The sequence below is a fragment of the Passer domesticus genome, chromosome Z (assembly GCF_036417665.1).
Source record: "Passer domesticus isolate bPasDom1 chromosome Z, bPasDom1.hap1, whole genome shotgun sequence".
Taxonomy (NCBI): Eukaryota; Metazoa; Chordata; class Aves; order Passeriformes; family Passeridae; genus Passer; species Passer domesticus.
In genome coordinates this window covers 8,180,343-8,206,321 of record NC_087512.1, presented here as the reverse complement: position 1 = coordinate 8,206,321, position 25,979 = coordinate 8,180,343, and the positions used below count along the sequence as shown (strand labels likewise).

Here is a 25,979-nt window from a genome sequence, read left to right as displayed (position 1 = left end):
TCTTCCAATCTCTTCATTTTGTACTTCTCAAATAGCAAATACCTCTCTATTAGGGGCTGCTTAAATTGAAATATGGTTCAGCCTGTAATACAGATTGAAAAATTCAGGAATGGAAGCCAGAAGCAAGAAGGAAAAACCAAAGAGACACTGCACATCTGTTAAACATGGTTTATACTCTGTGTGTGCAACTGCTACAGCTGAGGTTGCTAGCAGTGAAGATACACAAACATGCAGACAACCACCACCCTCCAAGAAGGAAAGCAGAGCAACTACTCAATCCTTGACACGTACTTTTCAAAGATGCTCCAGCTGCTACACTCACCTTCACGTACTTCTTCAGAAAGCCCTTCTGTATCACAGGCGTCACTCCTCCCTCCCTGCCACATTCACACAAGGTACTTGGTAGATCCCCAAGCTTCATAAAATAATCTCCTCACCCATCTACCTTAATTTGTACTGCTTCCATTTAAAATGAGCTTTAAGATTTAAATTTCCTCACTTAAATCAAACTGAAGGAATGTGCTTTAACTCTGTGTCAGACAACAAGTCTGCCCTCCCAGCGCTGCAACCCTACTTGCAAATCCTGCCAATGTCTGGGGAGGTAAGTTCAAGGAGTAGTGTAAAAGTCTGCACTTAGAGAGAACTGAACTTTCTATCACAAATGCACAAGGCAAAATCCACAGACTTGCAAGGTAGTAGGAGAGACAGACAGACATGCACACAATTAAAAGCCTTCCAACAGTAAAGGCCCATGGATACTGAAGTTCAAGTGGAATGGAAAATAGAAAAGAAAACAAAGACAAGGAAACACACTGCTTTTAGATGAAATCTAGAGACCTACAGGATATTTATAATGCCAGGAATTACACACTTCTCATTCATTTTCTTTCCTCTGAGGGCAAAGTAGTTTTGCTGAAATTCTCTTATACCCTCAGCACCACATAGCTCTTATAGGAGACTCCAGAATACCTGTCAAGGCACTTAACCAGCAGACAAACTGTCCCTGTTTTGCAGGTATGAGGAATGAGGCACAAAGCTGAAGCAGTTTGCTCACAGTCATCCAGCTCAGCCAGCAGCAAAGTCAGAACACAACCTGTGTTTTCCAAATCCCAAACCCACAGCTAATCCAGGAATCTCACTGCAGTCTCTCAAGTTTGGAACAGTATCTATTCCCTACCAAATTACTCCTGTTCCATCTTTTTCATCTCACTATAAAAGTGCCCAAAGGATGCACTTCAGATTTGAATATGAAATTTGGTGTAGTCCAAACTTTAAGTTACTACTTCCAATTAATTTAAGTCTGTAATTTTGTTACATACTATAAAGTCTGTCTAACTTAGTAGTACAAACTTTTCCCCTGCACATCATGAAGATCTTCAGCAGATATAATAATGAATGCAAGTCCCAGAACAGTTAAAACAATTAATAACTAAACAGAAATGGCTCATTTTATGTGCAAAAAGAAACCTTCAGAGATGCATTAGCTTAATTTTCTCAGGACATTTTGACAGATCTGACTCAGCTTCAGCAATCTAGCCTTACTTTATTTTATATCTAGACCAGAGCAGGTTGCTGGATGAAGCTACCCTATGACCACGAAAGTCATCCCACAGATTCTCCTCTCCAAACATTTAAGGCTGGCAAGAACACAGGATGGCTGACAGCACAGAGATCTCTCTCAGTGGACCATCATAATAACCATGACATGGCAGTAAGATGACTTTTTTTTTACAGAAGCAAAGTGGCAATACTGTGGGCTGACCATTCCTCCTCTGAGCTATCAGATTTTCTACTGTCACCTGAGAATCAGCCTGCCCCTCTCATAATCCATATGTCTGATTCAATCCAGCTTACTTTAGGAAATTAATCCAGTGCTGCCTAACGACATAACATGAGTATCATATTCCAATTCCTGCAAGAACATCAAATTACAGGAGAAAATTGCTTTGAATGAAGACCGGTGTAAAATGGATACACAGCTTCTCTCCCAGCATGAAGAGAAAGCAAGAAATCCTTTTCATTACTTGGTAGAACCAATTTATCCAAAGTACAGCCAGATCCCCTGCACTAAACATGGATATATTTCAAGTGCTCATCTCCAATACTGTAACACATACAGAACATCCCCACAGACAGGCAGACTTTCAGAACTGTACAAACTCATATGCAATATGGGAGCTCAGTATGAACAGGGTGACACTACTGTGTCACAAAAACAGTGGTCATTTGATTAACAGGGTTCCCAGAGTCCACCTCCAACTTCAAAAGCAGCTCAGATCACCTTGCCATTCATGCCAAAACCAACTTACTCACCTTTGCCTTCCATCATTTATTTTTCACCTTATAATACCACTGTGGATTTTAAAGGTATATTTATTATGGCTTTTCCAGCTGAAGACCTTCATATAGATGAGATTACAGACCATAACAGTATACTTTCATATTCACACTTGAATTTGATAGCTCTCCCTTTGCATACAAATTCAGAAATATTCAACAGTGTTAGTAAAACCAACAAACCATCTTACTATCTTCTCTTGGATTTTCTTTGCAAAAGGGACATTAAATTACTAAGCACTTACTTCCAGGTAAGAAAAGAGAAAATATGTATTAGGCTCCCTCCCACAAGCAAGAATAAAGCCTCTAACTACAGGTACTTTCCCACCCCCCTTCTTAATAAGGAATATAAAGGAACTTGCTGGAAACAGTTCTTTTGTATATTATTACAAACACAGCAAGCAAAATGAAACTCAGTAATCCTTCACCTGTTTTCTACCAAGAAGTCAAACAGACTGTCAACAAACTGCTTGTGGTGACATAATACTTAATTAAAAGATTAAGAACACATTCTTTTCTCAGAGGCTATGCAGCATAAAGCTTTTCTGGCCCTTTTCACCAAACACAGTTTTATTCCAGATGATTAATAGTGATTTTATTCAAGAGTCCCTTCCCTGCTACATGTGCCTCCTATATTACGTCAAGTTATGACACAGTAGTATGCAAGAACACCACGATGGTATTAGTCATTAGGGTGGAACCCAGAGTGGCATGGCTGTACCACAAAAGGAAACACGTAAAAGTTTAAACAAGTACTTTGGAGAGTGTTAATAAAGTAGGAGTCTAGTTTTATTTTAGCGCTCACAATTGATGAGGTGTACCAAATTGAACACACAAGTACTTCCCTGTGTCTGAATTAGGCACAGGGATAAAACATGACACAGCACAGCTGGTAACAGGCACACCTTTGAAACACACCTTCCCAAAACCAGGGAATAAATATCATCAGTCATTTCAGTCATGGCTTCCTCTGCTAGAGGAAGCCTAGAGATGACAAATGGTGCAAGCACAAACATATCCATAAGGAAGGGGCTTAAAAATAAAATCTTTCACATAATCTAGTAGATAGTTATCAAAAATGCTGAGCTCCAGTAACACAGACCAGACAAGAATTCACAACTCTTTACTATAACTTTCCCCTATACCAACCATCAACAGCTAAATATATTAACTGCACTCTTATGCAGATCATCCTCCAGATGAGGAACTGACTACACCTTGGATAGGACACCCCTTCTTCTGATTTAAAATGTTACTCTCATGTAAAAGTTTTTGGCACAAAATGCAGCTGAGACAATACAAGCTCAGTCAGTTACAAACTGTAATACTACTAATGCAGCATGGCATTTTGAAGCAATCTGTTTTCTTTCTATAAGGGAAGATTTAAGTCTAAATTGGAGCAATGATACTGCATTCCCCTTCCTATACAATTCTGTATATTCTGTTTCAAGTACACTGCAAGCTTAAGAGATTCTGGAAAGACCTTGTAGCTTTCAAAAACTAAAAAAAAATACAAACCAAACCAAGTCTGAGCATACAGTCTGTCCTTTGAAAGTTTTCCATCCACAGGAAAGACAGCATTTCTTAACATTTAAGAAAAAAAGCCTTTGCACGAAAGGATTTTGAATAAATCTAAAGGCTTGAGAGAGGGTAAGCCCAGTACTCAGGTTCTGATGGAGACCTTAGCACAAGACTACATTGAATGCAAAAGGTCATTAGGGACACAGAACATGAGCTTATTCAAACCAAGTCAGAGGGTCAAAGCACTTGCATACCAGAGAGGATTACCTACCTAAGCAGTTAACACACAACAACTGTGAGCTCAGGCTTGTATCGATCAAATGCACTAATCCCAAGGGTCGATAGCAGAGTGGTGTGTGCTGCAAGATCAATAGCCTTGCCTTCCCAGTTAACAGCATAAGCACACACAATGCAGGGATGAGAAACCAACCTTCTCTGATGCATCCTACAAGACCTACTTTTTCCAAACAAGAAAACTATTTATAAATTGCAAACAACCCCTCTTTGCCTTTCCTTTAAAGAACTGTTTTCACAAACAGCTTCAGAGCTTTCCAATTATGGCTCCACTAGATCTTCCTTACGCTGACATTGATCGGAATTGCACTGATCAATTTTAAACAGAGAATCATGCCTTTAGGTAGAGATCCTTGCAAAAATGACAGCTGAAACTCTGAAATTGATGATTGAAGAGACTGGGAGTGACTATGCTACACAAAACACCAGAGAAGGTTGGAAAGAAGTTCTACGTAATAAGGAAAACTAAATTTCTCACAAATCAATTTATCAAAATACTCAACCCAGCATCAACTGTAAAATACAGGAACAGACTGCTGTTAAAAACTGATGATACAGAGACTGGATATGAACAATTATCAATTAACTAAATTGGACAACACAATTATCAATCCCTTGAGTTTGTGAAGGCAACAAGGAAACATAAGCTTACGCGAATTAAAAAGGAGGATGAGTAAGGTGACACCTTCTGTGTCATTACAGCACTTCTGCCACCAGCACCAGCCAAAACAGCTCCGGCTGTCACAGTGTGACAGAAGAGGCTGGATTGGTCCAGAAACCTGACTCCATTCTGTCAGTTACAGGTTTTTGTCTCGAGGATAACAAAACATCACGTGAATAATGGAGATGGAGCTCTTCCATGTGTTTTTGATGATTTTTCACCATTACAATTTTTCTATCCGTCAACACATACATGTACTGCTGTACAGTAAATCTCCCAGCTGACAGTATACCCACTCTTGTCAATATTCTGAAAATTAAGTTCTATTCATTAAAGATAAACTAACACTTATTGATTCATATACATTAAATCTGAGAGTTTTTTGGTTTTCCCTTTAAAGTTTCATGTCTGTTTCTTTCAGCTCACACTTGAATAGCACTTTAGTAGCAGCAACCTCTTCCCTGACTCCTTTGTGCCATAGGGCATGGACAGGAAAAGGAAAACAAAAACCAAAAGCAGATATCAAGGCCAAGTACAGGTGGTGAGGCAAGGAAAGGACCATCACCTTCAGGTTTTTTTCTGAGACTAAACCCACAAACTTACAAAACCTGTTTAGAAATTACATACTTTTTTTGTCTCCCTGCCCTTGGAATTAAAAGTTTTTGCCTAAAAGGTTTAAGCCACCCAGTGGCAACGGTAACCTAAAGAACCACTGGCACTCCTGAATTGCAGCTCTGTGTGTACAGGAAGCTGAAGTCACTGAGCAGCAGTTCTGCGCGGTGCTGTAACCCAACACCACGCCTCAAAGCACTCCTGCTGCTGCTGCCACGGGCAGCACCTCAGCCCACCCCACTGCCCGTGCCTGCTGCACAGCCACACAGATTTTCCCCGTGGTGAAAAAGGAAGGAGGCCGAAAAGGTTTTCTCCACTCTTGCCTGAAAAATGCCAGGAAACCAGCCGTGGCAGGAGTGCCTGCACAGGGGCAGAGGTCCCATGCTCCAAGCTGATAAGGGAGGGTGATGAATAGGTCTGGCTAAGTGCAGCACTTCCTCTTTTCCCTCAACACCCTGGACCACAGCTAAATGCCCCTCACCAAGCTCCCACAAAAACCTCTTAGTCCCTCAGCAGGCTGTGGGATGCAGCAAGCCTCCCATCAGCAGCACAGCCGCTGAAGTTACATCATCAGGCACAACCCAGCTGCCCCTCGGTTTGGCAACACTCACTTGACAAAGTGACTCACGTAGGAATATCGACCTCAAAGTGCTCAAATCCAGCATGAATTCATTTCACTGGGTCTGGGAGGGCAGCTACATTAGCTCCACAGCCAAGTGCCAGAGTCCATCTGCTTATCTCCACTCCAATGAGACAACATCAGTGTTGTAACATTTCCCTATGACGAAGTTTTTTTCACTTGTTTGGATTTTTTAATGACGTGGGGAGTAAAAACAGTTAATAAGGCTGCTATTCATTTCCATCTATTGTAATTTCTTTTACTAATTAAAAAAACCCTAAAAAACCAGAACAAATTCATCCCGTTAGTAGGATAAGTTCTGAGCTATCAAAACACAGGAAGACAGCCCTAGAATTATACTAAACATAAATTAATAAATAAATGCACTGAATGTCTTACTTCTAGTAAGCACTGAGCTAAAGGGATCACAAAGCATTATCAGGAAGTTGAAACAACTAAACTGAAATATTCTTACACCAATATATACATCCATGGGATGTTTACATCTCATACTCCGAGAAAGGTTTAGTCAAAAGCAGAACAGCTAACTGGAAAAGATCCAGAAATTTGGGATCAGCATAAAAAGAGAAGTGTATGGCTACAAAACCCATGAAATAAAAGATCTTTAGCCTACAAGGAGATGCAGCCAAAGAGTGAATACCCCGTGATTTAGCAGAACTCTAAAGTCACAAGTAGCACAGGGAAGATGAGCACCGTGATTCGCACAGCACGAGAGGCAGAAATTAACAAGTTACCTGAAGGCAGGCTCGACACACCACACCCCAAAGAAAATCAGATGTTTGTTTTGGCTCTTCACCGATTTAGTTACTGCGAGGAAGCACCTCCGAACATCACGGGCACCAGCAGCTTACTCGGATTTCAACAGCCACCGAGCAAACTCATCAAGGACACACTCATCAGGGGTTACCAGGCAGAACGACATTCCCTCAACTCCGGCGGTCCCGGAAACTGCTGGAAAGCAGGAGCCCGTGCGACAGGAGCGTCACCCCGCCTTGCCCAGCCCAGGGCCGAGTGCCGGCACCTCAGAGGGCTCTCCCGAGCGGGAGCGGCGGGTCCCTGACCCCGGAGCAGACGAAGGGGCGCGGCCCGTCCCCAGGACCCCCGCCCGGTACCTGCGGCCCCCGCGGCCCCCGCCCATACCTGCGGCGCCTCAGCCTCGCTGCCCCACCCAGCACCTGCGTGCCCCCAGCGCAGCGCGGTACCTGCGGCCCCCGGCCCCGCTGTCCCGCCGCCCCGCGGTCCCCGCCCGCCGTCCCTACGGGCCCCGCTCGGCGCCGCCGGACCCGGGCGACGCCATCTTGTCTGGGCCCCGCCGGCGGGATGGCGTCACGCTGTGGCGTCACCTGCGCCCGCCGGGCCAATCGGGAGCGGCGAGGGGGGTGACGTCAGCGCAGCAGTGAGGGGCGGGGCGAAGGCAGAGCCACGCCTCCCCTCGGGGGCGGGGCTAGGCCAGGGAGTGTCCGTGTGTCCGTCCGTGTGTCCGTCCCTGTGTCCGTCCGTGTCCGTCCGTGTCCGTGTGTCTGTGTCTGTCCGTGTCCGTGTGTCCGTCCGTGTCCGTGTGTCCGTCCGTCAGTGTGTTTGTCCGTGTCCGTGTGTCTGTGTTTGTCCGTGTCCGTGTGTCTGTCCGTGTGTCCGTGTGTCCGTCCGTGTCTGTGTGTGTCCATCCGTCCGTGTGTCTGTCCGTGTGTCCGTCCGTGTCCGTGTGTCTGTCCGTGTGTCTGTCCGTGTGTCCGTCCGTGTCCGTGTGTCCCGTCCGTGTCCGTGTGTCTGTGTGTCTGTCCGTGTCCGTGTCCCCGTCCTCTCTGTGTCTGTGTCCCGTCCGTGCCCGTGTCCCCTCCATGTCTGTGTGTCCGTCCGCGTGTCTGTCCCTGTCCGTGTCCGTGTGTGTGTCCATGTGTCTGTCCGTGTCTGTGTCCCTGTCCGTGTCCGTGTGTCTGTCGTGTCTGTCCGTGCCCTTGTCCGTCCGTGTCCCGTGTCCCCGTTCCCGTCGCTGTCGCCTGCCTTTGCCAGCCGCTGACGCTGTCCCCGTCCCATCCCCTTACCAGCCGCTGTCCGTGTTGCATCCCTCACTGTGCCCTGTCCCATCGCTGTCCCAGCCCCTGTCCCTGCCCTTGCCTGTCCCCTCCCCGCCCCTGTCCCCGCCCCTGCCCCTGCCCCATTCCCTGTCCCCGCCCCTGTCCCTCTCCCTGCTCCTGCCCCTGTTGCTGCTCCTGTCCCTGTCCGTGTCCCCGTCCCATTCCCTGTCTCTGCCCCATTCCCTGTCCCCGCCCTTGTCCCTGTCCCTGTCCCTGTCCCTGTCCGTGTCCCTGCTCCGGTCGCTGTTTCCGTTCCCCGCTCCTGCCCTGCCCGGGCGCTCCCGCAGCGCCTCCCGCCCCTGTCCCAGCTGCGGTCGTGCCAGGGCTCCCAGGGCTGGGTGAAGGTGCCGAGTGGGACACAGAGAGCCCAGTTCATCCCACGCCTTCAGCCCCTTCCCTCAGCAGCCACGGCCACCTCGCCCTCCCCAGGGCCTCAGGGGCATTCCCGATGGGTTTTCAGCCCTTTGAGCAGTCCTTGTTCTGAAATTGAGGGGTTTTGTCCAAAATGGATGTGGTATTTTTGTATGTGGTGGATTTGTATGTGAGGGTGGATACGGAGAGAGGAGTTAATCATGGTAAATCACCACTGAAAACGGCCAAACTGGAATTACTGCTTGTATCCTCAGAGGACACTGGAAAGCCTGAGAGGTTCTTTTACGGTTTCTTTTTCAGTTTGGCTTCTCACAACACCCTTGTCTTCAGGGTTGGCTGGATGAAAACAGAATAAAGGTCATAAAACCCATGTTGCATCAGGAAAATGTGAGCTGATTCCGTGTGACTTGAGGCACCATCGGATATCTGGTGATCAGAAGCTGGCATTTTCTTAAAGCCAGCCTGCGTGTCACATGTTTTCCTTGTTTCACTACTCAGCAATACCACTGGCAAGTAGTGACTGCTGGGTCTGGGTCATGTGAAGCTTTGCCTCTGAAATCACAGAAAAAGAGTGTATGAGCCATGTGGGAAAAAGGATGAGTGAAAAAGCACTCATCCTTCCACACGATCTCAAAGGGGTACCATGAAATGCAAACACATACAAACGTTATCTCTAATTCCCCAGCTGTAAGTGATTTCCCAGGTGGAATGTGTGGGAAAGCGTGGGAAATTCAGGACTCCTGGACAACTAACCAACATGATTAAGCAGAAGCCGTTTATTGTTTACATTACACACATATTTATAGGTTCTACAAACTACTGAGTACACACTGCTTGATTGGTGCCCTTGTCTTGTTTGCTCGTTTTCTGCCTGCACTCCTCAGAGCGTGCTATTTGCTGCAGCCCAGGTGTTTCAGCCCTGTTGTCTAGTTCTTGTGGTCTTGCTATTTGGTTTCTCAGCCTCTTCTTCCTTGCTTTAGCAGAGTTTATGTTTCAGTGGCCTTGATGGCTTCCTGAGGCTTTGATAACTAGCTCAGAAGCAGGCTGGCTGGTGCACACCATGGCCTAACCCTTGGGAATACATCGCAGCAGGAGAGTGACTGGGGGTAAAATTGGAGAAAACCAGGGAGTTACATTCACATCCCAGCAGAAGTCAGCACAGGAAACGGAGGGTGAAGTGCAGCTACAACTCCCTGGGTGGGATGTGGTCAGCATGCCCAACTTCCCACACACAATCCATGCTAAAGGTGACTGAAGGGAGGGAGGAGCGGAGAGGGGACACCAGGGCCAGCTCTGTTGGAATCCTGGCAAGAGGGGGAACTCAGTGGTGCAGATAAACTGCACAGCACCTGAAAAACAAGGGGAAGAAGGACGTGCCTTGCTGCTGAGGCGGCTGCTGAGGTGAGATCAGAAATGCCCACCTCAGTCCCAGAGGCTGCCTCAGGTATATTACATTAATGTCAGTGGTACATTACCACTGACATTACCCACCTGCAGGGTACAACCACCCCACACTGGACATGATGCATGACTGGAGTTACTCTAGTAAAAACAGAGTAGCTAGCGCAAAAGTAGTATAAAAGTGAGTTAAGAATGGGGAGAAGTTAGGTTCCACTGTAGCTTCTGGGATCGACTGACTGGTAAGGCTGAACCTGTCAGAACTGTACTCTGTGTATGGTGATTGTTTATCTCAATTGCTCTCAGTTCGTTTTTGCAGCCAGATCCTGTCACCAGCAATCTTTGCACCTTAACCTGTCACAGTTTTCTGTTACATTTATAAAATATTAATGTTCTGTAAGCTGTCCTTCAAGGTGTGAATCCTTCAAGAGCATTAACAGTGCGTAAAATACTTGAGTGTGCAGCAGCGGGTCTCTCTAGTGCTTTTGGTGTACATTCCTGGATCTTTCCTGGAGTCCCAAGAGACCAGCTAAAGGCGTGTAAAAACCCTCAAAGGGGTTTTTGTGTTTCCATGTGACTCTGAAAAAGTCAGCTCAACCACCACCTCATCCAGCAGACTATTCAGTGAGTTGGAAGAATTGGAGTTTGGAAGAATTTCTTCACAGAATGAGTGATTAGACTTGGGGAATGAGTTGCTTAGGAGGTGCCACAGTTCTGAAGATCTTTAGGGAAACACTGGGCATGGCAGTCAGTGCCAGGGTCAGGTTGACAGGGTGGTGTTCACTCACAGATTGGACTGGGTGAGTTTACAGGCCTTTTGCAGCCTAACTGATTCTCTGATTCTGTCCCCATTGTGGGAACCCTGACAGACTGGTCGGGCACAAGTGTCTCGGCTTTCCTGGGGCGCTGGCAGTCTGATCAAACACGGAGGGTTTGGGGAAATCTCCGTTTCCTGGGAAGGATTCCCGAATTCCCACCTTGTACTGAGCACGCCTCGCCGCTAGGGGGCGCCACACCCCCACGCTCTTCTGCTGCCATGGCAACGGCAGAGGGGGCGGGGCCAGCCTGCCGTCCGGTTGCTAGGCAACAGGGCACCAGCAGGAGGGGGCGGAACCGCCGCCGCAAAGCTGCGACTCGACTGTCGTAAAAAGGGGAAAAAACACGGAACGGCCGTGGTGCTGTAAAATGCCGTGAGGCGCGGCCGGCGGGGCCTGAGGGACAGCGGCTGGGCCCGGTCCCGCTCCATATGCCCCGAACCGCCCCGAGCCGCTCCATGTGGGGCCGGCCCTCGCCCGCATCGCCCTCAGCCTTCCACTATGGCCCGGAAAACAGTTAGCAGGAAGCGGAAAGCGGCGGCGGCTGCCGCCGCGGGGACCGGGGGACTCCAGGGGGAGCAGGTAAGGGGTGAGGTGGGGGGGTAGGGGAAAAGCGCCGGTTCCTGGTAATGGGAAGGGGAAAAGCGCCGGTTCCCGGTAATGGGGTGGGGAAAAGCGCCGGTTCCCGGTAATGGGGTGGGGAAAAGCGCCGGTTCCCAGGGTGGGGAGAAGCGCCGGTTCCCGGTGGTGGGAAGGGGGAAAGCGCCGGTTCCCGGAGGTGGGAAGGGGGAAAGCGCCGGTTCCTGGTAATGGGAAGGGGAAAAGCGCCGGTTCCCGGTAATGGGAAGGGGAAAAGCGCCGGTTCCCGGTAATGGGAAGGGGAAAAGCGCCGGTTCCCGGGGCCGGCCGTGCCGGTGGCCGGTGCGCAGGGGGTGACCCTGTCCGGGATGGGGAAGGAAGGTGTCCCGGTGCCGGTGGCAGCCGGGGCCGGTCTCGGTGTCCCCCCACGCGGGGCAGCCCCGGTGCCAGGGCGGCCGCAGAGGAGCAGCCCCGGTGCCGGGGTCGGTGCCGCCCTGTGCCCGCGCCCGGCTCGCGGTGCCCCGTTGGGCTCGGCCGTTGTTGGCCGCTCGCGGCCGCGCAGCGATGATGGCCGGATGGCTCTGGCCCGGCCGGAGGAGGCCGAGCGCCGCGGTCGGTACCGGGGAGTCACCCGGGTGTCACCCCTGCGCCTGCCGAGGCGGGGGCGAGGGCTGTGTGCGCTGCCCCCATCCCGTGCCAGGCGCTCCGCTTCTCCCCGTGGGCGTTCGGCGTGCCAACGGCGCCGAACCGCCACGGACTGCCGTTGTGTTATGGCCGAGTCGCTCCTTTAGTGGATGTTTGTGTTTAATTTCACGCTGAAATGCTCTGTCAGCATTCCCATGTTAATTTCCGCGCGCGTTTCAGGGTTTTGCCGGGAATGTCGTTGCATTTGAAAGGGTGGTGTCTTAAAGTTTGTTTTAGTTGCTTTATCCAGTGTCTAACTTTATTGTCCACAGTACGGGTGGGATCACTCTGTTCACAAAAGGAAAAGGCTCCCGCCGGTGAAAAGGTCTCTAGTGTACTACGTGAAAGGGAGAGAGGTCCGGATGCAGAATGAGTCCAGCTACCACCGCTTGCTGCATGGATACGCAGCTCAGCAGCTCCCCAGCCTCCTGAAGGAGAGGGAATTTCACCTCGGGACACTCAATAAAGTGTTTGCCTCCCAGTGGCTAAACCACCGACAAGTGGTGTGCGGGACAAAATGCAACACGGTGAGTGCCACCTCTCGCTGTTTCCCTTTCCTCTGTTAATTATTCCACCTCCACCCTCAAATGATGCTTGTCGTAATCAAAGTGTGTGAATGACCAGGAAAAACAGTAGGAATTAGGAGTGGAGTCAAAATCGAGCCCGATTAACTTTGAATGAAAGCAGTGCTTAAGGACAATCAGCAATGCTTAAGGACTGATCTGTTCTCATCTGAATCTGTGGCACTGTGAGCCCCAGCGAGGCACCTCTGGGAGCATCTGTGTGGTGTTACAGAGCGATTTACACCTGGTTCCGGGATGAAGAGCAACAGTGGGATTGGATCTTTCCTTTTGTCCTGCAGATGAGAAGCTAATGGACAGATATCAGCGTCTCTAATGGTGGCTGTCAGCACTTGGCCAAACTTGCTGCTAAAGTTCCTTTTTTCTGTTCCGCTCAGTCTTATACTGTTTGGTTTTACATATGGTTCTGTGCTGATGGCTTTTAAAAGTTGTTCTAAAACTGTGGTTAAACTCCAGGTATTTGTCAGAGCCAGAAGTGTTCTGAGCTTAAAAAAAAAATAATTCAGATCTTTGGTGTTGCTTGTTGACTTCATAATTCTTAACTCTAAAAGTGTTTCCAGTGTTTGTATACCTTCTCTGGTTTGTATCTTTACACGCTTCTACAAAAACTGAGAACTCCTCAGGTTCTTAAAGTGATGCTTTGAAACATTTCAGGGGCGTATTAAAATGGTGTCCTGTGGGATTAGTAAATGGGGAGATCATATTTCATAGATAATATTCACCACAGTAGCCCAAATTCATTGGCTGAGGTTGCAATTTCATGCTAGGAGTTGTGATTGAATTAGTGCAGAATCCTAAATTGCAAGTTAGTTGCTGCCACAGAAGGGAATCGAGGGTGACGAGGAACAAACGCATAGATGTAGCAGCTCTTAAATCTCAGAGTGTATCAGTTGCTGCAATTTCTTCTTTGCCTCAAGATCTTTCTGTGCCAAAGCCATGCTCAGTGGTCTGACCATCAAGGGTCAGTGGGCTGGTTTTTTTCCATTTCTGATGAAACATTCTGAGATGTCCTGTTATTATTCACAGTTGCACAGGGGGAGGCTTTTATGCAGTAGCTGCTAAGAAGCAGGGCCAAACTGTATAAACAAAGCAATCTTTTAACAGCAGTAAGCTCAAAATAGAATTTCTCTGCCTACTTTCTCCACATATGTTCATCTCCTCAGCCAGTCAGCAGCCAGCACTGGTTGTGGTTGTAGAGTTGCTTACAGGAGACAAACTCCTGCTGAAACACAAGCTCCCAAAAATCTTGCTTACTCTAGTGAGATGGCTGTGTTTTATAGAGTGGCCACGATTTTGCTGTGTTCTGTAAATTTGTAGCTCGGGCGCAACTGCAGTGAAGATAAATGGGCAGGTGGGTTGTTAATGCAACCTTGCAGAAAATTGTTTGGAACCAAACAATCGTGAAGCTGAGGAGGGATTCAGTAGTATTGTTCCCTTTGCACATGCTGCAACCAAGGGAGCTTGTCCACAGCCAGACTTAATGTTAGAGACAGACCTCCTCTGTCATTGAGCAAAATAGAGTGATTGCAAAAGAAGTCCCGGAAGCATTGTGAAGATCCTATATGAATTATGACTGCTGTAATAGCTGTACCTTGTTTGCTTTGTGCTCACATTTGAACAAGTAAAGCATTAAACTCTACACTCTAATTACGAGATTTTTCTCTCTCATCTCCTGAGTGAGTGAGTGACCTATTAAAGAAAAATGCCTTTGCTGACTCTCATGTGCTGAAGTTGTGCATTCAAGTTGGGAGTTAATCGAAAACACCTTGGTTGACTTCAGTGAGGTTTGCTGCATTGGAGTTGCACTTAATTAAAGTTAATGCAAGAGAAAAATATAAACTCTAGCAGTTATTTTAATTAGGGCTTTACTGTGGCACTGAGTGCTTTCAGCATTTCATTTATAATTTACCCTTCACTGTGCAGTGCCAGGACGATTCACTGTTCTTAATGACAAAACAAAAATATGCTCTTGTCGTAGACAAGGAAGTTTGGGTTTAGTCACTTGGCAGTACTAGTTACTATAAAGATACTAAAGAGAATATGGAGTTATCAGTCAGTTCCTCTTTTTTTGATGAAGATTATAATTTGTTCAATTATATGGAGTAACTTTTTATTTTTAAACCATTCCAGGGATTGAAATAACTTTATTCTTCTCCAGTGGATCATGGTGCTCGTAGTTGAGCAGCTGTAAATCAAATATTTCAGATATTTGTGTTCTGTAAAGGTACATGCTTTTTCTGGTAGATTTAGAAATATGGCAACTATTGCAAGCATTCAGGTGTCTTAAAATTTCAGATGAAATCACCCAGACTTTTCACCTCGGCTTTGCAGAGCCAGGATTCCTGTTTGCAAGAATTTCCTAGACCTTGCACGCAATGGATGCTCCTTCATGTTTTTCCAATTCAAATTAATAAGCAGGGAACTTCGGAGGGGTGAAGACATTTAGGGTGTGGTCTGATAGGTATCTAAATTACAAAAAACTGATGGTGTGAATATATATAGAAGAAAGAAGAATTCTGTCTCAGAAGAAGGTACTGTCTGTAATCTGCAGTCTTCTCTTCAGGCTTCATGGAGAAACTCATAAGACTTAGGTAGGAGCCAGGCTTATGGCAGACAAAAACATAGAACAAGGTTCTTGTGTTTTGTGGTTTTTTTCCCTCTTTGCTATTTCAGGAAATTATGAAGAATAAAGTAGCATCTAAAAAGTAGTTTCAGTAATAATTTTTCAGCTTCATTTACTCTGTTAGTTACATGTTCAAGATATAATCCTTTCGCTAATTGCACAGGTAGAGATGAAACACTGTAAGAGCTGTAAATTGTTCCCTAAATGCAAGAAGCTAATTACTTTCCAGTTGCTTGAGAATATATTTGCTTGGAATCTAGATTTTTGTTTTTTTTATTTATTTTTCCAGGCAAGTCCTGTAGATGTATTTGTGTTTAAAAACTTCCTTTCTGAATGCTCTGTCCTGATTTCTGAGGCAGCTTTTCCAAGGCATGCTTGAGTTGGTTTCTGAATGCTGGCTGAAACCTTTTCTCTCTTCAGCAGATTGCTCCATTGCCTTGGCTGTCCTGCTGTAGATCACCAGCTCTCATTTCCTGTTAGAGACTTTAAACTTGTTTCAAGAGATCCTATGTCTGTTCTGTACAGCCCAGTCTTATAGTCCTGGGATTGTGGTGACAGTACAATGGGAAGTTCCTCCTCTGTCTGTGAATGTGAACTGTCTATGAGGAAAATTATTTCCCCTTGCTTTGTAAGTTAATGTGTCTTCTGACACTTTGCATATGTGAGGAAGCATGGAGATGACAGCTCATTTCTGATCACATGTAGGAAATGAGAAGTCTCTTCCAGTTTGTAGCTCTACTCAAAGTCTGGTGAACAGTGACTGAAGCTCGCTGTAAATAAACCTCTGATGCCTGTAGTTGATATCTCCATTTACATGTCTTTCAGTGGCTTGTGACCAAATAGCCTGGTGTTGATTTCTTGGCTCAAGAGTATTTGCTTTTCTGTCAACTGCATGTGATGCTCGTGTCTGTCTGGCAGTTTCTGTTCCAGGTGTGGTATGAGTTATACAGATGCCCTTTAGCAGACAACATCTGTCACTTCTCCATTCTTTGCTATCTGTCAGCATGTATTAACTGCCCCCCATCCCAGCCCCCTGAAATTAAACATGAAGGCCAAATGCAAATAAAAAATGATAAATGTGATTTTGGCGCTGCAGAAATGCAGTAGCCAAAAGTCTGTGGCCACTAGCTGGTAGTGCTTCAGAGTTTCATAGAAAGGTGAAGTGCCTGATTTCAGGGTCTTGTCTCTGGAAATGTGAATTCAAAGTCCAACAACTTGCTGACTGCTTTTACCTCTCCTTACTTCTCAGGTGGTTTCTTTATACTGTGGATTGTTTAGCTTTGGACCCATTTGAGAAGGATGTGTAAGGCCATTATGCACTTGAGTTGCCTCTACTGCATAACCTGTTAGTCAGTTTTGTGCTAAGATTAGTGCATGGTAGCATAGCTGGTGTAGTTGCCATTCCCTGTGATGTTTGAAAAGTCATAGCAGGTAGATGGAAGTCCCAGGAAAAGGGAAGCCATTGTATCTGTCTGGAGAAGTGGTAGAAAGAAGGACTCCAGGAACTGCTGACCTGTCAGCCTCCCCTCTGTGCCTGGGAGATCATGGGATCTAGTTTCCTCCTGGAAACTCTGCTAAGGCACATGGAGGACAGGGAGGTGAATTGAGGCAACCAGCATGGCTTCACCAAGGGTGAGTCCTACCTGACACACCAGAGGCCTTCTGTGATGCAGTGATGGCAGGAGTGGACAAGGAAAGGGTTACAGATGTCATTTAGCTGGATTTGTGTAAAGCTTTTGACATGGTCCCCCACAACATCCTTCTGCCTAAATTGGAGGGAGATGGATTTGATGGATGAACTGTTGGGTGGTGAGGCATTGGTTGGATAATCACATCCAGAGAGTAGTGGTCAGTGTCTCAGAGTCCCAGTGGACATCAGTGACAAGGGGAGTCCTTCACGGATCTGTGCTGGGACAGAGTTCTTTAATGTCTTCATTAATGGCATAGATAGAGGGATCGAGTGCACTCTGAGCAGGTTTGATGGCAGCACCAGGCTGCGTGGTGCTTTGACACACCTGAAGGATGGGATGCCATCCAGAGCCAAGCTCCAGGAGTGGGTCCATGCGAGCATCATAAAGTTCAAGGCCAGGTGCTGGTGCTGCACCTGGGGTCAGGGCAGCCCCTGGTAGCAGCCCAGGCTGGGCATGAGCAGCCCCAGAGCAGCCCTGCCCAGAAGGGCTTGGGGGTGCTGTGGCTGAGAGGCTGCACATGCCCCGGCCATGGCACTGCCAGCCCAGAGAGCCAAACGTGTCCTGGGCTGCATCCAGAGCCCCGTGGGCAGCAGGGCAGGGAGGGGATTCTGCCCCTCTGCTCTGCTCTGCTGACACCCACCTGGAGCACTGCATCCAGAGCTGGGCTCCAGCACAGGAGGGACAGGGACCTGCTGCAGTGAGCCCAGGGGAGGCCACCAAGGTGATCAGAGGGATGGAGCATCTCTTCTACAAGGAAAGGCTGAGAGAGTTGTTCAGCCTGGAGGAGGTCTGAGAAGACCTTATCATGTCCTTCCAGTACCCAAAGAGAAATTATAGAAAAGATGGGGACAGATGAATTGTACAGGGCTTGTAGTGACTGGAGAAGAGGTAATGATTTTCAATTAAAAGAGTCACACTAGATACAAGGATGATTCTTAAGCTTTACTATCAGGGTAGTGACACACCAGCATGGGCTGCCCATACAGCTTCTGAGTGCTCATCCTTGGAAACATTCAAGGACAGGTTGGACAGAGTTCTGACTAACCTGGTCTAGCTGATGTCCCTGCTTGTGCTGGGCATTTGAACAAGACAACCTTTAAGGGCTCCTTGCAACCCAAACCATTCTAGGCTTCTTTATTTTGATCTTCAGCAGAAAGCAGATATATGATGCCAGTTTGATAGTTTAAAGTGTCCATGTTTCTTTGGGGCTTGGTATATGTTAGTAAATCTGTATTAGTACAGAAAAAAGAACCTGATGCCAAGTGTTTTATGTACAGAAAAGAGAGGTATTTATGATCTGAATAAAAGTGGAGGCTGAGAACTTGGAAAAATCAATCACTGCTACTCAGGTGTGACCAGAAATAGTATTGATATAATAGCTCAATAAGCATTGTCTTCTTTTGTTATTTTGTTAGCAAAAAACATATTTGAAGGAGAACAAATAATAATTTTCCAACTTGGCTGTTGTGGGTGAGATCTTTTTGTGACCAGTCTTAATCTGGAGTCATACTGTTGCAGAAGTGGATGTTCCCACCTGTTTGTTTTGGCTAGCACTGATGTGCATGTGGCTAGGGAGTCATCTGGATCAGCTTGCTGCTTTGTTTGACCAAAGCAGATACAGTTGACCTTGCAGCTACTTGAACACTAGTTATTGTCACAATGGTGATATTGTTGAGGTGAATGGTGAGGAGGAAGCAGTAGATTCTCCAAAGACAGCTTAAGCCAGTTGTGAAATTTGAATGTGATTGAGTCTCTCGTAGTGACTGTTTTTAGCAGGGCAGTGTACTTATGTTGTGTTTCTTTCTAAAGTTACTATGAATGACAAGAATGTGCCCATGATTTCTGAGAGCACTGTGTGAAGAGCTGGTGCACAGAGCATGTTGTGAGCTCTTGCATGAAGAATGAGCAGTCTCATGCATGTTATTTGTGCCTTTTAGATCTCCATCCATCCTGCTCGTTTAATAAAAACAGGATGGCACCCTTTATTTTTGTTTTGATTGATTTGTCCAACCAACTAAAAGATAGGGCAGGACTGCCTGTTCATCTGCTGTTTTTTTACAGCGGCAGCAGCTGAGGACACGAGTCTATGCTGCCTTGAAATGGTGTTCATAGACCTCTTTTTTAATCTTGCTGTTTAAATTGAATGCTTTCAGTTGAAGATAGATGGGAAGGGAATTTGTCTCTATTGGATTGTTAGCTTTCTGGGTGTTTCTTCCCCATAAATTACTGTGTCCTGAAAGGCAGGCCAAAAAATGAAAAAAACCTGGTAAACCTTTCTGCTCTCAGTATTGCATAAAAGAGTACGATGGGTTTTTCAGTTCATACTCTCATCCTTGGATACCCTGTTCCCTTCCACAGTCTTTACTTTCGTCAAGCTGATTAATGAACTTCCCTCGTCAGTGAAGTGAGGTAGTTTCTTTATTAACTTGATCATAAACAGGTTGGACAGCCAAGAGGACAGCCATATAGTAATTGCAGGGAAGCCATTTGCCAGAATTACTTCTCACCACTTCTGCAGGCCAAAAGAAAAATAAGTGTACCGCTATCAATCTCTGCAAATGTGCAAAGATAATGAAGTTTCATGGCTATGTCAGCTGTAGTATCTAACCATGCTTGTCTGCCTTGATCCTTGAGTGATAGCACTGTTGCAAGCTGTACATCTAAACTGTTTAAAAAAAGAGGGGAAATGGATTTCTCTCTTCCATGTCATCCAGCCTGTTTCCTTGTTGGAACACAGTTGTGTGGCAGAGAGCATGGCAGCTGACTCTGCTCTGTTTCTCACAGATGAAGCATGGTCCTTGCACTTCTGCCAGATGGCTGAAGCAATCCAGATTTGGTAAATCCTGGATGTTAAGTTGTTTGGCATAGTAAAGACTGACATGCATGTTTTATTAGAGGGAAGAACAAAATTTTGTGCAATGCTTAAAATAAAGAGACAAATAACATGCAATTAAATGGTTTTTTTTCAGGAGGCTGGTGGAGTTATTTTTATGTCCAGCAAAAGCATTGTGAGTTGGGTTTTAGTTTTTATATAATGAGTAGCTGGGAAAAATTTATAATTTCTGTTTGAGATAACTGAACCATGCAGTAATTTTCTCTGTTATCAGGACTTCGTCAAGACTTTTAATGTCTACACTGCTTTGAAGTTGTTGGCAGATGTACTTATTTCAACAGTTGAAAATACTTTGTAATCTATTTACTCTGGTGTCTTTAAAACTCCTGAAATGGTATTCAAATTTTCTTCACTCTTGTTTCTTAATATTTCTCCCTTTTTGGCTTTAAAACTGTCTATTGACTGTGGCTTCTGAGTGCTGGATTTATAGGGATGATTTCTGGGCAGCCAGAGGTGCAGCTTTTAAGTGTCAGCTTTGCTTCCTGCTATGCCCAGGTGGTGTAAGAATCTCTGTGCGTAGGCAGTCGTTGCTTATTTTACTCAAGGGAGGTGATGGTTGTTTTTAAACTACTCAGTGGCCAAGTTCCTTACCAAGCAAGTGGAGAAGTTACTCTGCTTTGCTCTGACCTTTACAGCCAAAACAACATAGGCAGTCCCTTATATGTGCAAAGTTTTTAGTTTTTAGTCCAATTAGTTTAGTATGATGAACACCCTATGTGTGGAGATGTGAGCTTTGATTTTATGTTCAGAAGGTTGGTTTATTATATTATATATATTATATTAAAAAACTACATTAAAACTATACTAAAAGAATAGAGAGAAGATTTATCAGAAGGTTAGAAAGAACGAGAATAGAATGCTTAACAAAATCTTGTTACTGCTCAGAGTCTGATGCAGCTGCATCTGTGATTGGCTTTTAATTAGAAACAACTAACATTACCAATCGCAGATGCACCTGTTGCATTCCACAGCAGCAGATAGTTATTGTTTATATTTTTTTCTTAAGGTCTTCAGCTCCTCAGGAGGGAAAAATCTTAGCAATGGATTTTTCATAAAATATCATGGTGACAGTTTAGAGTTTAGGTAAAGGTATTTTGCATTAGAGTAAGTTTTTATTAACCAGCACAGGTGTATGATGAGGGTGTCAGACTAGAGAATCCAAATGGGTTTTAATTTCGGTCCTCCTACCAGCTGACTTGCACTTCCAAGTGTGAATCTATTACAGCTGAAGTACAATTCTTCTGAGTCCATGAACATCCTTAGGTGTGGATGTGTTTTCCTAATTAGTGCAACATTAGGATCTGCAGCTGACACCTGCAAGCTTTAATCCTAACTACTAAACTGTTCATTTTGTTTAGGGTTTTGGGTTTTTTTCAGTAGTTGAAGGAGGATTGGGGAGGGAATTGGGCATTTGTGCTGCAAAGAAATACTGGGGTGAAGGGGGATATGCACTCACATGGGAAGGACAGGGGAGGATGAGAGGAGAGGAAATGACTGATCCTGATTCTTCAGTGCAGGTGTTAATTTTCAGGTGGTTAGGGCAGAAGGAGTGCTGGGTGCATTGTGTTCTTTCCAGCTGTCTCCAGCAGTGAAGGTTTTGTAAGGCTTGGGAAGAGTGAGGAGTGCCTCCCTCCTACTCAGCTACACCTCAGCTGTTGCCATACACCACACATGTGTACAAAATAAAAAAGTAAACGTGAAAATGCAGTCTCTGTAGGAATCATCTGTTTGTGCAAGACTGCTGCCTACAATCAGTTGCCGGGTGAAGATGATGCATAATTCTAGACACAAATAGCAATGAGTGGTTTTCATATTTTCTGTGGAATGTGTGTCACATACCATACTTTATCAGGTTTTGATAGGATGTTAATAGTCTGCTAGTTTAGCACATCAAATAATAGATGTGCTGCTAAATTATCTTAATGTTATTTTTCCTATGCTTTTATTGAAGAACAGATCTGCACTCTGTAAGAGTTCACCAAAAGCAGCCTGTATGTATAACTTCTCTCTAAGAAACTCTAGATTATCTTCTGGTTTCCTAGAAATGTCTGACAAAGGATTTCAGAACAATTTCCTTGAGGTGTGTATTTTTAAAATTTCTATTGAGGGTTTTTGTTGTTACTGTTATCATCTTTGGCTCACTTCCACAGGTTTTGAGACAACATTCTTGGTTATAGAAGGAACAGACTAAAGATGATGTAGAATTTAATTATAATCCTGGGCTATGAATTCTACATCACATTCCTTAGTGCTAAGTCAGCTTCAGATCCTCTTGTTTCCTTGCTTCACTCATGTTCTCTCTTTGTCTCCTCTGTTAGACCTATATGACAGTCAGTGCAGCTGCCCTCTGAGCACCATCTGTGAAATGACCCAGCCCATGAGCCTCCCAAATGAAAGTGCACTTTGGCAGGCAATGTAAACCTTTGTTCTGGTTTAAACTGTAACCTCATGGTTGTACATGTCTGAACTGACATAATGCTGAGCATAAATGTCTGTTTGAAGAGTTGTAAGGCTTTATAACAGAGTTTTCTGACAAGATGTCAGTGACATATTGCTCAACTTTCTTGTCTTTTTTTGTGGGATGAGGTATATAGCTAAATATCTTTCTTTCAGATGTTCACACAGGCAGTGCTGTATTTAGTTACTATTCTCTGTTTATCACTAGAAAATAAATTCCAGTTGCATAAACTGTTGGTCTGCCAAAGCCAAAACTTTATGGTGCGTTACCTGGGAGGTGGGAGAATCATGCTAAGCTGCATGGGGCTTAATGGCTCTTTTGAGGTGGGTTTTTTTCCTCACTGTGGTAGGTAGAAATTGAAAAACAATATTATTTTGTTGTACTGAACAAGGAAAAGAGTTTTATATTCAAGGTCTTTTTATTCAAGTGGGAAACCTCCCATGACAGATTTCTCTCCTCTCCCTTCCATTACTGTGAAAATGAAATGGGATGATTGATATAAATCCACTGTAATTGTTACTTAACCTGTTTTAAGAAGGAATTTATGCACTTTTCAGCAATCCTTGAAGCATTTGTGGATTTTAACTCAAAAAGAAAGTTCAAAATAGAGAGGATATTGGACCATCTTATTTTTCTCATCTGTTTGATGATGACTTACATGTCTGTTTTTGTTGTTTGGGTTTTTTTTTCCCAGTTATTTGTAGTAGATGTCCAAACTGGTCAAATTACCAAGATTCCTATCCTGAAGGATCGTGAACCTGGCATGGTGAACCAGCAGGGATGTGGCATTCATGCCATTGAGATCAACCCCTCGAGGACCCTCCTGGCCACAGGTGGAGACAACCCCAACAGTCTTGCAATTTATCGTCTGCCTACACTTGATCCTGTCTGTGTGGGAGATGTAAGTGGGAGTATCTGGGGAAAAACTATTCTCTCACTTAAAAAGTTACTACTCTGAAGTGTGTTTGATCAGAGCAAGATTAATATTTATCAGTCTTGTAAAGAAGTAAAGTTCTGAAAACGTTTCTGATTGAGTTCTCATTTCTGTGGTGGTATCTTAAATATAATTGAGTACTCAAACATGTGTGTGGATTTTCAGGGGCTTTGGGTCAGATTTCTTCCTCCCCTGCATTCAGGTCTACTTTAGCTTACTTTTCAGCCCAAAAATGTAACAAAATCCTAAGTATTGAAGTCTAATTGTGGTGATGAGCTCTGAAACTATTTATAGTGAAAAAGCTCTTTTGAGAAATTAAAACTATGTTGCAAGTTTTTAAAATTTTCCCCTTATCCCAGTGCAGCTTCTGGATGTATTATTCCAGAGATGGAACTTGGTGTTGAAGATTAGTTCTAACCCTGTGGCATGCGGCAGTTTGGTAAAACTGGTACTGGTTTTATTTCTGAAACATCCTGAGGCCTTTTCAAAACATCCAGTCTTTTAAAAAACAGGCTGGAGAATATAGTGGTGTCCTGTGAGTGCTTCTCTCTCATTTCTCCTTTTTATTCAGAACTGCATGTAGATGTTAGCTGCAACAGCAGAGGTCAGGTCACAGTTTCTGCAGCAGCACATAACCAGCTGCAGCAAGACTTGATTGAAGATTTGCATGACTTGCTCTTCATTTATGTCACTTTTTAGCTTTTTAAACAAAACTAGGGTCTTACGGTCCTTTTTTCCCCCCCCATAGGTTTCTCACACACCAAAGAAAAGAGTCTTGAAACATTAATCTGTAGGTCATTTTGGTTACTTTTTATAGTAGGTTATATGTTGGAAGAAAAAAAATGTAACAAATAGATACTTTACAGAAGAATGCTGCTTTCAGAATGGAAAATGTGAAAATTCTGGAAAATCTTATAATTTAGATTAATTTTTCCTTGGTCAGAGGCCTGTTCTTTCCAACAGCTGTTTTTTCTTTATTAATTGCACACTTCAAAACCAGAAAAGTAAAAATTACTGCTAGGTACTTGAACTGTTCCAGCTTGATACTGGAATCTTATCTGTATGCTTTTAATGTAGGTCTGTCCTTCTGAGCTTGTACTAAAAATCAAAGTGAAGAATACTTGTCTGCTCTGAGACTGCTCTTGAGTATAATGGCACAGAAAAATCTGTCTTTCTTCTTTTAGGATGGACACAAGGACTGGATATTTTCAATTGCATGGATCAGTGATACTATGGCTGTTTCTGGTAAAGTCATATTTTCAAACGTCTTGAGGGTTTTTTTTTGTTTTGTTTGTTTGTTTGTTTGTTTGCTTGTGTTTTAAGTTTTCCTTCTCTCTGAATGCTACAGTGATGCACAACATTTGATAAGTGTTAGGAACGCACCTCTGTTGGGGTGTTTGAAACCACTTGGAACTACCTAGGCTATTTAAACACTTCCTGGACTTAGTACAGTACTTCATTTTATTTTGTTGTTGGGCCTTCGCCTAGATCTGATTTTCCTAGTGTTAGAATATTACTGTGTTTGTAGTAAGGGGATGTTTGAACACAATGAGTTACAGAAAAAGATGTCAGATAAGAGGAGTAATTTCAAGCGGGGTGTTGGTTAGTGGTTAATAACTTTGGAACACTTGAGATCAATATCAGTAGAAGTTATGAAAGGGTAGAAGTCACGTGAAAGAGTAATTAATGAGAACTCAGATTGTTTCATCAAGCTTTCAGTACAGTTGTGTGTGTATATGTATATATGCACATACAGTATGGCAGTTAATACAGAAGGCTGGAATAGAGAAACTCAGTTAATGACTTTCTGGTGACTAGTTGGATAATCAGTGTAACTTCATAAAGAATTACTTAGGTAAAGGCAAAAATAGTAATGTCTTGTTGCATTAATTTAGCAGTTTACTACCTTTCTGTGCTGAGAGGGTGTACTGTTCTGTACTCAAGAGTTGTCAAACTGCTGGTGAGAGACAATCATAACAGTTTTGTATAAAAGTCACATATTTGAATTGGTTTAGTTTAGTACGATTGGTTTTGTTTAGTAGCATTTTTCTTCCAAACCCAAAAAGCTAATCCTGGAATTTCATTTTTGAATTTAATATAAAACTTCATCCTGCAAGTCTCCACCCCAAATGTGTACAGAAACTCCCTCACATTCAAGCTAGTAAGCTTGAAGAGAACAGCAGAGATGATTACAGATGTCCAGGGGAAAGATAAGGCCCTGACAGATTGCGTAGCATGTGAGATGGAACTGTGTTGACTCGGTATTTTCTAAAAGTCAGGGGTGGATGTGTGAGTAGAAATGTTCTCTACTGTGGTGCTTATGGCAGGCAGGATGTAGGTTCTAGTCTCCACACCTCAGACACCAGGAGAACTTACTGAAAGCAGCTAGCAAGACTGGTTGCTAAACTGAATTCTTTAGAACTCGCTGACAACCCTAATTAAGAGTGAAAAAAAACCCTAACTTCTGGCATGGTTTCAATTTCACAGATTTCAATTTCATCTCTATCTGAAAGTGTTAAGCAGAAATGCTTGAACTCTACTCCAGACATTGAGGATATAGCAAGTATTTTTATGGCAAAAGCTTCAGATGAGATGAATAATTCCCAGGATGGCATGAGCTTAGGGTTGCAAATGATACTCTGCTCGGCTTCAGGGCTAACCAGTTGAGCAACATAGATGGCCTTTTTCCCCTGCCAGGGCTATTAAAAGGGACAGCTTCCTCTGAAAGTATGTCAAGATGTTTAGAAATTTTACTGCTGAGTATTCAGCCTCCATAACAAACAAGATTAGGTACAATTAAAACAAATGGCA

General features: G+C 44.5%; 2 protein-coding genes and 1 long non-coding RNA gene across 14 annotated transcripts in view; 1 reads left to right on the top strand and 2 right to left on the bottom strand.

Moving 5' to 3' along the window:
- The window catches only part of UBAP1 (ubiquitin associated protein 1), a 33,420-nt gene extending 25,233 nt beyond the window's left edge, over positions 1–8,187 (bottom strand). For 2 of the 5 annotated variants that reach the window (XM_064405556.1, XM_064405562.1), the window contains exon 1: positions 8,108–8,187. The gene's annotated coding sequence lies outside the window, so the exon portion shown is untranslated. Of the gene's footprint in view, positions 1–6,799; positions 6,952–7,177; positions 7,190–7,267; positions 7,379–8,107 lie in introns of those variants that run through there. The other 3 variants (XM_064405557.1, XM_064405561.1, XM_064405558.1) reach the window with 3 other exon arrangements.
- Positions 8,188–9,273: 1,086 nt separating this feature from the next.
- On the bottom strand, positions 9,274–10,967 carry LOC135289602 (uncharacterized). Its single transcript, XR_010352370.1, has 2 exons — positions 10,699–10,967; positions 9,274–9,612 (listed from the first exon to the last, which is right to left on the bottom strand). It is a non-coding gene; the product is annotated as an uncharacterized LOC135289602 (long non-coding RNA).
- Positions 10,968–11,093: 126 nt separating this feature from the next.
- Positions 11,094–25,979, top strand: part of DCAF12 (DDB1 and CUL4 associated factor 12) — a 32,614-nt gene continuing 17,728 nt past the window's right edge. For 6 of the 8 annotated variants that reach the window (XR_010352362.1, XR_010352366.1, XR_010352364.1 and 3 more), the window contains exons 1-4: positions 11,094–11,307; positions 12,261–12,515; positions 22,929–23,135; positions 24,353–24,413. Coding sequence is in view for 3 of the 8 variants with exons in the window: in XM_064403342.1 (XP_064259412.1) it covers positions 11,227–11,307; positions 12,261–12,515; positions 22,929–23,135; positions 24,353–24,413 (604 nt within the window). In the remaining 5 variants the exon portion in view is untranslated. Of the gene's footprint in view, positions 11,308–11,823; positions 11,917–12,060; positions 12,132–12,260; positions 12,516–22,928; positions 23,136–24,352; positions 24,414–25,979 lie in introns of those variants that run through there. The other 2 variants (XM_064403343.1, XM_064403344.1) reach the window with 2 other exon arrangements.